The sequence below is a fragment of the Fulmarus glacialis genome, unplaced genomic scaffold (assembly GCF_000690835.1).
Source record: "Fulmarus glacialis isolate BGI_N327 unplaced genomic scaffold, ASM69083v1 scaffold17627, whole genome shotgun sequence".
In the NCBI taxonomy this organism is placed as follows: domain Eukaryota; kingdom Metazoa; phylum Chordata; class Aves; order Procellariiformes; family Procellariidae; genus Fulmarus; species Fulmarus glacialis.
Window position 1 is genome coordinate 21,859 of NW_009222804.1, and position 12,131 is coordinate 33,989.

Sequence of the window (12,131 nt, forward strand, 5' to 3'; positions counted from 1 at the left end):
AACTGAGTTTGAATGACATTCCATGATTTCAAGCAAACAATTTTAATGATTTAATTATCTACCAAGAGTAAATTATTCCATTTCAATACAATTTTATAACACGAATGCCACAAATAAGATTGTTTGTAATTAGTTGACAACTCAAAATTAGATTTATAATAAATAATAAAAGGAGGTAGATAAAAAAGGAAAAGTTTGAAATAGCAGTATCAGAAATATGAAAGAACTGCAAAGAACTTGTGAGATACTAAAAATTAAAACAATCAGATACTAATTATTTAGATGCATCATTTTCCGATAAACAAAAAAGTACTACTGTACTTACATCTTTTTTTACTTATTATGGTAAATATACATAGTTACAGGGAAATTTATTATACTTGTGCAGTCCTATTTTTGCTTTTAATGTGCCCTCCCGTCTTCTCAGGGATATAAGCTGGGCAAAAGAAGGAAACTCAAATTTTTTCTAGATGAAGATGGCAGTTATACAGTGTGATTGAGAGCTGCATGCAGTTTCAGGCAGTGAGAAATGAGATTTTTAGTGAAATTCTGGCTCAGTGAAGTCAATGGGAGCTTTACCATTAGTTTTAGGGAAAGCAGAATGTTGCTCTTTGATTAAATTATTAGTGTAATTTTCTACAGCATGTTCTTTGTTCGCTAATGTACATGCATGTACTTTTAATATTATAGGTGCTTTGTATTTCCTAACTTTATCTAATATCGCGTAGTAGAAGTTTTTTTTGTTTTGACCACAATTTGATACCCGCCCTATACAAATAACTATATTTTTAAATGCAACAATTATTCACTACATAGTTGTCAACAGCAATATTACCTAGCAGATTTAGAATAAAATGCATACCTGAAGGAAAATCCTTCCAATTCCACTCAACAGCTGAGGCTCTTGTTGTGGGTAATATTTGATGACGGTGTGATAAGCATCTACAGCAAGCACATAGTCCTAAGGGGTGAAAAGCACACAACCAGATATTTAAGGTCAGCGTTCTTCAGCCTTTATGTCGCCTTCTTTTCAAAGACATTCAAACAGAATTAAAGTAATTCCAACTTATCAGCGAGACAGAATTTCTATCTATCACGGTAGGCACTAGGAGCTGACTATATTGGTCTTTTCTCAGTTATACTGGAACTGCATACAAAGGCGATCTTCCCCCCCACCCCACCCCCCAACTGGATTGTATTCTGCTTGTAGCTAAATGCCAAGAACAAAAAATCTGAACATTTACTCTTCAGCTTAGATTATGACTCAAGATGAAAGTCAAAAGCCTTCTGTGTGACTGGGGTATACATACTTGAGAAGTGTCTCATGTTTCAAATATATGTATAATTTACATGGTTTAACAAACTATGTTCCAAAGCTTTGGGAACTGCTTGTGAGCATGCTCTTAACTTGTGAAAAATATAATGTGTCAGAAGCTGCAATTCATGCACATTTTCAGATGACAAACTAGCACTACTGCCAAGGAAACAAGACCTTTTCTATCCCTCCACCCAAACCCTTGTTCCCTTCTACCATACCGTGTAAAAGGAAAATGAGCAGTTAATCTAAATAGAAAACTGATTTGGGCTAAAAGTAAGTGAGGGGTGGGCTGGTTCTGAACTCCAGGAAGCTTTGCAAGTGACCCCATATGCACGCGCCTGCACAAAGACCATGCCGGCAAGTGACAGCTCTGAGATCTAATTGCTCAAGATGCAGTACAACCATACCCTCCAGCCAATGACCAGTTCCAAAGGATTAAACAAAATCATGGTCCCATTTCCCCCAAGAGAGAAGTACCCATGTGACTAGTTACTGCAGTCCAGCTGTTTCATGGTTAAACCGCAGTAATTCAATGACCTAGGCAGTAAATGACGTTTAGAGCCTGGCTACATGTTTTTGGCAGGCATACACAAGAAAATCTGCATGTGCTCTACAGTGACTGGAAGACACGTAGCAGGTACATTCATGGGGCACAGGGTTGCACTAGCCTCAGCTACAGCTTCTTGGAGCAATCCAGAGCAGAGGCAGAGAAAGCCTGCATTTCCTTATAAAAGCCAGACATATGCAAAGAGAGAAGGCTCTCTGTGATGTACTAATTTGGTGACTCCTGACAGTCCTGCCCTTTAACTTAATAGAAGAATTTGTGGTGGGTGTCAGGAAGCATCTTTCTTTCAAAACTGCACAGACATCTTGGGATACTCTCTACCCTACCATTTTTCTTGGTCAAATTACAGTACTCATTTAACTTGTCCCTAATGTGATCACAGCTACTGGTAAAGGTACTTTTTCTTCATCTCCTGCTTAGTCTGAGGAGGCAATGTGCCCCAGGTGTAATGAATTTCTTTTCCTGAGGTCACACTTAAAACAACTGAACCCTACTTGACTTGAGGTCACCATTTGGAACATGCTAATTGTTTCATACACACAAAAAATCAAGAGAAGTCTTTGGAGTCTGATTTGTATATTAATAGTAGAGGCTGACTTAAACAGCCCAGGAGGCACTCTGCAGGAGTTTTCTTTTGCAAACAACTTGTATATTGTGGGTATAATGATTAATTCTGAACAGTTAATTATTAACATTTAGAGTTCATTCCAATTCTAGCATGCCATGCTTATTATTGATAATGGCAAGAGTTCAGAGCAAAGACAACAGGCCATATACACAAAAATATATTTATTTAAATTCTGATTTATTTAGCACTTGGAACTCAAATGTGATGAAATTTATGCTACCAAAATTTTTCATAAATTTATGTCTTAGGAAGAACTCAATTTTCACTGTAACAGCTCTCACTAAAGAAATTCATTGATCATGGAGTCCCACTGTGTTAGGCAGGCATAAAAAACTTGGAATAGGGACCCCCTGAACCGGCTCCTTAGAGGAACCCCGGCCACGCTTGTATTAGCTATTAATACACACAAGAGCGTCATTTATAAAATCTGAAGGATTGTCAATGACTGTGAACTTTATCCCTTTAAGCATAAAATGTGCTCATTGGAGAAATAATTTTATTAAATCAAATTCTGGCTTTTGTGCTCCATGTCTTCCATTCTGTGGTCTAAAGCTGCCCCTTGCCCAGCGCTCAGTTTTATGCACGCTCTAAGGCTTAGGCTACACAACAAAGATGCGTAGCACAACCACGAGGAATGGGGGCTGTACAGTCACATCCCCAAACTGATGTAGAAACAATTCCCAGGAGATCATGCAGTTAAGCTGATAGAAGAGTGCTTCTGTCAGCTTAGTTTACAGCTTAGCATGATTTGACTGCAGAAAAGTCTCGGCCAGAAGAAGCTGCACGAGGGGGCACTGTTTGCGCAATTATAACACCACAGGCTCCCTAGTGTAGGTAGTAGCCAGCCTTGGTAGGAACAAGCAGCCAAGTAATGTCTCGGAGGGCCATGCTGCGGGGGCTTCATGGACTTGGCCTAGTCAGGCAAACCCACCCGCCTCCCCTTTTGCAATCTGTGCTTATCTACCCCGTGCCTTGCTGTACCTATCACAGGAATGGGACCCGTTTCCTCCAGGAGATGACAAGACACTAAGTTATACATGTCCAAAGCCACCCCTAAGCATAGGCAAGGATGGCCTCAGGATGAAATTGTAAAACATTATCACAATATCCAGGCTCACTCTTCTAAATACAACCTCATTTTGTGGTTACTCCAGGATCGCACGACGAGTTTTATATGCATTTACTCTTCCCCCCACACTATCATGGAAGCAGCAGTAGATTTCTAGAGTATCATACATGTGTAGATATGATCATGTAGAATGATACTATTCCATGGTAAGTTATAAAAGCATCTTATCTGACAGTTCGTTCTGAAGGAGCACCTTTTAAAGTAGATGAGATTTGGTCTCATTTACTAAAGACACTGTTTTCATTCCCAGCTTTGCTAACGTGACATGGTACAAGAAAAATTGTCTGAGAGAATCATAAATAGACACCGTCCCAGAGGAGCAAAGTCTTGGTTGATACAAGTTGTGATTGTAAGGAGTAAGACATATTAGGTAATGCCAGTAAAAAACCCAATGACTACAGCTTGTGGTCTTAAGACTTAAAGGTGGGGCTGATGTATTGTCATGATCTTTAATTTCTAAAGATTGCGAGCCTTCAGATTTTCCACACCTGCATAAAAAAATCCCAAAAGAAGCACTGAAGTTACACAGTTCAGGATATGAATGAGAATTGGCCTATTGTTTCATAATTCAAAATATCTTTTATTACCAAAATTTGGAGCTAACATTAAATATACTCGTCCAAAATAGTTCTAGTAAGCTATTGCATCTACTTGCACAAAAATGGCAAGTGGGGTTTGTTTTTCCTTTGACGCACTGCAGTATAACTGTATTTCCCTTCGTGGTCACTGCATTATACGTTTTCATTTCCCTCCCCCCACCACCATAAGTACTTAAAATATTAATTATGAGATATTTAGAAATAAGCATAAATGACTATGATGTGTAGAATGCTGAGAGTAGGTTCAATAAACCATAAAAATCAGCTTTAGTCATACAAAGCGTATCGTTCATAAATACTGTATTTTGGGAAGAGAGGACAGGGATAATTTGTCCTTCCCCTCTATCTAGTGCACTTGTGGAAGGGTTATGAAAGCAGAGATTCACAGTGTTACGAATCCAAAGAGCAGTACTGCAGCGCAGTTAGGCAAAAGACATGATGATTCACGCAGTCTTTCTCCTTTAAATCATAAAGGAACCGAAGTCCTTAGGCATCAGTCCCTTGCGTCATTAGTACAAGCTGTTACCTCCTTCTTTGTACAGTTTTAATTTTATTAGAACCAAATTAAAATCAATTCTAATGCTTTTGTTTTTACGAAGGGCAAGTTCTACAAAAGCTAAGATGACACTGAAAAAAATCCTAAAAGTGCAAAATGAGCCTTTAATTAGAGTGCATTTATAATATATATGGAAAGTACTTAAGTGTTTATTCCTCAGAGAGGTAAAAGTCTGGTAAGATAATGTCAAAAGTGATTTTAGCTCAGATGAAAAGAACTTAAAAAGTTTTCAAGACACTTCTGTAGTGATTTCGTAAAATGACAGACGTTTTGCAATTAGATTGTTGAAATGAAGCAATGCACATCATCAGTTACATTTTAAACGACTATTCCCTCATGCTGCTATGTTCAGGGTACGCTTTCATAGTGACTTAAGCCCACAGTTCTTGTAAATGGAAGTCTACAGTGATACATGTTATGTCATCTCCCCTTCCCTTCCTACTGTATTTCTACCTCCTCCCTTAAGTTGCCCCTTGTTCACATGAAACGTGAAAAGCCAATTCAGTTGATATGAATTGAGACCCACCATTTCTTTGTTTTTGTCACTCGGTTAAGTCCAATAGTGGTGCATGGAAGGATGCTAGAATACATTTAAGAAACGTTGTACAAAAAAAAAAGGGGATGAACAGGAAAAGACCATGTAGTAAGACTGCCTTAAACTGCTACCAAACTGGATCATCGGTCACACAGATAAAGGGACCCAGCAGGCAGAATTCAGTACCTAGGAAAGAAGGTCCCAGGGTAAAGGAGACGTGTGATTAATTTCCTACTCCACTATAGGTTTCCTGCGCAAGTCTGGGTGAATCACTTCTTTGCACCTAACTCACTACCTCCAAAACAATATATCCCTCCATCTCAATAATTTAATGAGATGTTTAGCTATGAAACTAATGAGGCGATATTTAAAAAGACAAAAATCATTGTGCTACAGAAACAGAATTCCTTGAGTCGGATAAGTAATGCGGAAGAGAGATGACATGAAATAAACCTAATTAGAGCTGAGGATAATTGAAGTAGATTTAAATAGTTATAGGCCCAACATCGAATCAATGTCTTTTTTTTTTATTTTCTAGAGTCAAGCCTGACAAGATTTTTCCCAATTAAATACTAGTGAAGTTCTTTGGCCAAAGAGAGAGGTTAGTAAAAGTAAGATAATAAGTTTTTCTTTTTTTATACCAATGTCACATAGCTTTACTTTAATAAATGATTATTATTAATCTACTAATAGTACAAGCTATTCCATTCACCTAATAGTACTTGGAGATCAAATATGACCATATTGCAATATTGTAAATGTTCACTAGATGGCAATAAATGGCACTGACTTGGAGAATGAAATCAGTCTTTTTTTTTTTTTTAATTACATACACTTAAAATACTTGAATAAAAATAAATGCAGTTTTTAAAGTCTATTACACAACAGCAAAAAAATTTATAAATATATGGAACTGTTCAATAGAATTGTTCACGGAGAATTAACAAAAGTGTGTTTAAAAATGATTTGAAGAAATAGTTTCATACTGAATACTCTAGAAGGTAGAGAAGATGATTATAGCATTGCTGCATGTTAGAATGGTCTTAAAAATTATTAGATTTATAAATAACCAATATAATTCTCTCACAGAGGATCTGTCACATAAGCAGAAAAATTAACTTCGTGTACTACTCTGGTTTTAACTGCAAGATGACTATGTTTGAAAAATCTTTCTCAAAAACTCTCTACTCCTCCATATAGGGATATTTCTGAAAACCGAGAAACTCACAACTACTCCATAACCAATGCACTGAAATGCAAATTTCAGATGGAAGTAATTATGCATTAACATGCAGTTGTGGGTAATCTGGAAGTTACTGTGGAACAATAAATTTGTAACTCAACAGCTGTGAGATAGGCCCTAAATACAATTGGTCTTAAGAAGTATCTGAGCTGCAGTATTTCTGAAGTACCATCTTCAAAAAGATGATAATCGGTATTCACAAATATATTTCTATTATTGGAAGAAAATAGCACTAACAGGACCAAATCAGAAGGTCAGAACAGTGCATGAACGTGGATTTGTGTGTACACAAGAAGAAAAACACTGAAAGTGTTAAAAAAAATTCACAGTCAAAAGTAAAATGAACTTCTTGAAAAAATATATTACCAGCATTTTCTTATTTATATATTCTACTTTCTTTGAGATGGCAACTTGTGCTTTTCTCCACTTGCTTTTTGAAAAAGAAAGTTCCTTAAAAACTGAACCTATGTCAAGTACCTACTTCAAAACACAAATGATTACTAATTCTTAAAAAAACCTCATGGTTTAATTGACAATTATTTCTATTCAAGACAGAAATGTTCCGATCGCAATATCATTATGAATACAAATATCTGTTTTCCCTAATTCTCATAAAAAGGATATTTCATTTCATGTAAAGTAGTATTTGGATAACTGGATCCTAACTAAAAAATGCATGCTTTTTGAGGTATTGTAATACTAAGAATGGAGCCCCATTTGGGAAGTAGCTCAGTAAACCTCAGAGGGTCAGGTTTGGCATGACCTTGGGCAATCAAAAAACAGGGAGCAAGGAATGCAAATCTTGGCCTCTGAAGAGTATACTGCTGACAGCTCTGCTCTGAGACTGTTGCTGCTAATTGATTTGTGAAGTACAGTTAAGCTCAGGATAACAGCAGTTTGTTGCAAGCTCAGAATGGCAACATCCCGGTTTCCCTAACCATGAGGTGAACATCAGAAGTTGTTTTATTTCTACTTCCTGAACAAGGAAGCTAAAAGTGTTGCACCAAATGAAGTAGGATTGCTTAAAAAGTAAGGGGGAAACAAGGGGAAAAAAACCCAACAGTGGAAGCCAGTTATTTTTGCTTCTATTCCTTCCTCCTCCCCCCCCACCCACTAGCGAGGAGTTAACTTGAAAGAAGATATCTTACAACTGAGGATGTATTTAGATGTTCCAGATCTTCATCATATACAAAGGATACAGTATTATTAATGCTCACAAATAGAGCAACATTCCTAGTGCACAGTTTGAAAAAGACAGAGCACATAATTGCTTTTAATTACAGCATTTAGTTAAGTGTTTGAAAAATTCAATTTAAAAATGCAGATTCTGTATTGTTATTGCATATTCTCCAGGATGATTTGGGGAGAAGAAAGTACAGATATGTTCCCAAAGAACATTACTGCAAGTGGTTATCTATTAAATAAGACATTATTAAGTCTAATTAATTCTTCACTAAGCAAAACCTCCATGTACAGTCAGGTAGTCTTCCCTTATCTATGCACCAATAATTCTCTTGCACTTTCTCTGACATTCTATTCTGGAATATACGGTACCTCTGCAGTTGCTGCCACCCACGTACCTTCATCATTAGCAGACAGTTTGCCATGGAGTACATCACCCGGCCCAGACGTGACCTCCACAGCTGAACAGAGGCTGCAAAATAAGAGCAGCTTGTGAATTTGCACAAATAAATTAGAGGTTCTTTCTTGCCATCAATTATTGGTCCTATGAATTACGATTTTGAAAGATCCCCCTCGTTAACACCACTGGGTTTTAGCCTAGAATTTTTCATTCTCAGCCATGCTGCACCATCAGACAGAAAATTCTGCATCTCTCCGAGGGAATTTATAAGCGGCTCTGGGGACCATACACGATGCAACAACCAGAGCAATAGACAGCCGCTCAGCTCTGAGCTCAGGCCAAATATTAAACGCTAAAAGAAGCTACACATTTTCCAGTATCAGAACAAAAGGTGCATAAAAAGATTCAAGTGATAATGAGCATCAGTTTAAAAACATGTAATCTACAGCATTAAATGTGATAAACTCAAAAATCAAACATAGCTAAAATGTCATTTCAGAGCCAAAACATGCAGGGTGAGAACTGTCTGAGTCTGGGACTGTTTGTGCTTGCCTCTGGCTTAGAGATATGCTGGAAAAATCTGCCAAGCCTGTCTGCTTTCCCCATGCTCCTGGAGCTTGCAGGCATTAAAAGCTGCAGCAGCAGATTTCTCTTTCTTGCTTTGCAGACAGACTCCTGATGTTGTAAGAGAATGGTTCACATAGATCCTTTTTTTTCTCCTGTGATACAGTACCATAAATCAATGCTAGAAATGTTCCTCTAATCCTCAAAAATAAACATTAGGAGTATTAATTTAGTACATTTGGAAAATAAATGTATCTCAGTCAATCAGCTGTCAAGGTCACCGTAACGATTTGAGAAGGGGGGAGGAAAGGGAGAAGAGGCTATTTCAATGAGATTGTGATAACTTGAGACCACTTATTTATATCAGTAATGCAGTCTCTGATGAAAGCACGGCAGGTCACATAGATAATTCTTTCAGCACACATAAATGCCATTACAAGTAAGAAGAGAGCTTGGTGAAATGTCTACTCTCCTTCCTAAAAAGAAAAACTCCTTCAATCCTCTCCAACAACAAAACAAAACGAACAACCCATAAATATTCCCAAATTATCTTTGTCAAAAGAGGGGCATAATGTGGGGTCCAAGACTGAACCCAGTATTTCACCCACCGTACCTTAAAATCATTCATTACTCCTAGCTTTTGTTTTAGAAATTCCCCCTTGCCACACATCCCTACTGCTATTAATGGAGAGGATGATGGAAACCATGAGCAAATATTTTATGATACTTTCTGTATTTCTTTCCTTGTGGTTGTCTGTAAAACCTGGACATAATTAAATAACTCTCCTTTATTATTTCACTTATGTTAATCTCTCCTTTTCGCATGTCCTCATAGTTTGGTAACCACGTTCAGCTTTTTAGGACTTAGGTGACAACAGATTAGATGTTGATTCCTGCAGTAGAGACATCTAGGTTTCCTGCTAACAATCCAACAGCACCAGCTACGGTTCTCAAAAAGGACTGCAAAGCAGACAGACCAGACGTGTTCAGTCTGTGCTATAAGCTGAACAGGAACCTGATCGGGAAATTGCGTAGCCCTGTGGGATGAAGCTTCTTAGCACTGGCAGAAAGGGGTTAAAGAAAACCTGCAAAGCAGTAAACAAAACTGAAAACCCAACAGCTGATCATTGTATGTTACTGAAATGCCTGAAACCCACTCTGCAGGTCCATGCAGCCATGCTTCCACTCTAAACATTTGCTTTTCCTTGTTATTTATCAGGGACTCTATACTCCACACTGCAACTTACAGAATGCCTTTCCAGGCAAGTGGTGCAATGCTAAACCTCTCTGCCTGTTGAAAAACTGGCAAATGAGGTGTTCTGTTCCAGACTAGATGAGATGTACACGGTTAAGTCGACCGGTGTGGCACCTTCTTACACCAGCAATAAGGAAATTGCATGCTAAGCATAATCCCCATAATGAATTAAAGCTGTCTTCACATGAAGTTAATAAGGTTTGCTTCAGCTAGTCTCACATGAAGAAAACCAAACCCATTATCAGCCTCCTGGAGTTCCAAATGCAGCGAAAAAGCAGACAGGGAGCAGACCTGGCTGACCTCCACAGACAATAGCAGTCAACAGTCTCTGCAAAGGTCCCATGGGCTTTTTGGCAGTCTTAAACCTACAGGCAGCTGCACAGTAGACATATGAAGATCTCTCCAAATTTTCAGCAGCCTTGTCCCTTGGTAACTACTAGCTGCTGCTTTTCTAACTATGCCTCCTCCTGAGCTCATCTCAGCTCTAAAGCAGCAGCAGAGAGGAAAAGCAAGGAGCCAGAAACTCACGAGTGAGGCAGTCTGCAGGACACAGGATTATGACACAGCTAGGAAAAAGTCCTCGTACCTTAAAGGGGAATCAGTGTCTTGGTTTTAAAGGGGTAAAAAGGAAAAGAATGTGGCGATAATAAGGACAAAAAAGAGGGTAGAAAGACAGTAACAGGGGAAAGTAGGTAGGAGAACAGAGGCAAGAAGAAAAGCAGATACAAGGAGAGAAGAACGGAAACTCCTGGAGCGCTGTGGATAAATCTTCAATATCAGATTATTTCTCTTTTTCCTAACCCTTTTGAGAAGAGTAGTAAATGTATTCATTTGACTATATTTGCAAATGCCTTTATGATATATGCTGCTCACATGTGCGTTCACTTTTTAGGGCGTTGTCTAGATGGTGTATTAAGTCAAGTACAATAACACATTAAAGCTGCTTTACATCCAGTCAATTTGAAGACCAGGCAGAAGAGTTCAGACAGGTGTGCACCCTTCCATATAGACATTGTTTTAGGGAATTGTTTATAATAATTTTTTAACTCTACTAACAACACTCCTCGGCCTCTTCCTATCTCAGAGGCAGACTTTTACTTCCCACAGGCTCTAGGTGAATGTTATCCTAGAAAGAGGTTGGTAAGATTTCCTCAGACTGTTAGCTAAAGCTGAAAGGTTTTTGTTTTCTTGGTATGATGTTTTTAACTTGCTAGGCACCATGAGTGGTTCATATAATCCATAAGAATGCCTAAAATGTCACCTCTTGTCCAATTCTTAAGTGTACTCAAATGACCTCTTAGTATAAATACCATTAAAAAACAACAAGATGCTTGACAACTAATTTGTCCTGATGGCCCTTCTTTATGCAGTAATGTATCCTACACTACTGAAGTTAAACAACTAAGATAGAAGGAACGGGAAAAAAAACATAATTGCATATAAAATCATGAAAATGATGATATAAATTAATATCATCTAAATCTTATTCTAAAAAGTGACCTAGGTATTTCAGGAGTCTAAGTACCATGCAGCTACAGTGAGACTCAGCCATCTATGTAGCAGCATCCTAGACCAGTGTAGCCCTTGTATGATGGCAGTTCGATCTAAAGAAATTTCGTGGATTTCATACATGAGGACCGAGAGGAGCCAGTCAGCCAAGGCTTAAGATGAAACATCCATCTAGCTGCAACAGCAATACACTTATATATTCATCACTAAAGGATAGCAGCCATGTTCTTTGTTTCTTCTAAGTAGGAAAAAAATTGATTTAGTGCATCAGTTTGATCAAGGGCAAAACTGTGAAATTAATTCCAGCAAATAAAAGTACAAGGTGTATCATTTCAGAGGCTGAGTAGGCTATGAGATTACAAAAATACTGTTTTAACAACTCTGGGGCAGTCTTGTGAAAACTTCTGGCATACTTAGGCAAGCGATAAAAACACACTGCCTGTGAAAAAATGTTTAAAGAATACCTACCTTGTCTGTTCTCCTGTGTAATGTTAGTCATACTTCCATCTTCAGCTAAGCCTTGTTCCAAATTTTCTAATATCTGTAGTAAATTTTTTAAAGTAACCAACATGAGTTTAAACAGCACTATATATTAAATGCAAATTATCTCCAATTGACAGTCTATATGAAAACCAATTCAGGCAGGAA

General features: G+C 37.9%; 1 protein-coding gene across 1 annotated transcript in view; it reads right to left on the minus strand.

Annotated features, from left to right (window-relative positions):
- The window catches only part of TRAPPC12 (trafficking protein particle complex 12), a 30,204-nt gene that overhangs the window by 7,472 nt on the left and 10,601 nt on the right, over positions 1 to 12,131 (minus strand). Inside the window, 3 exon segments of the mRNA XM_009581592.1 lie at positions 863 to 961; positions 8,154 to 8,227; positions 11,952 to 12,024. Coding sequence (XP_009579887.1) covers positions 863 to 961; positions 8,154 to 8,227; positions 11,952 to 12,024 — 246 coding nt within the window.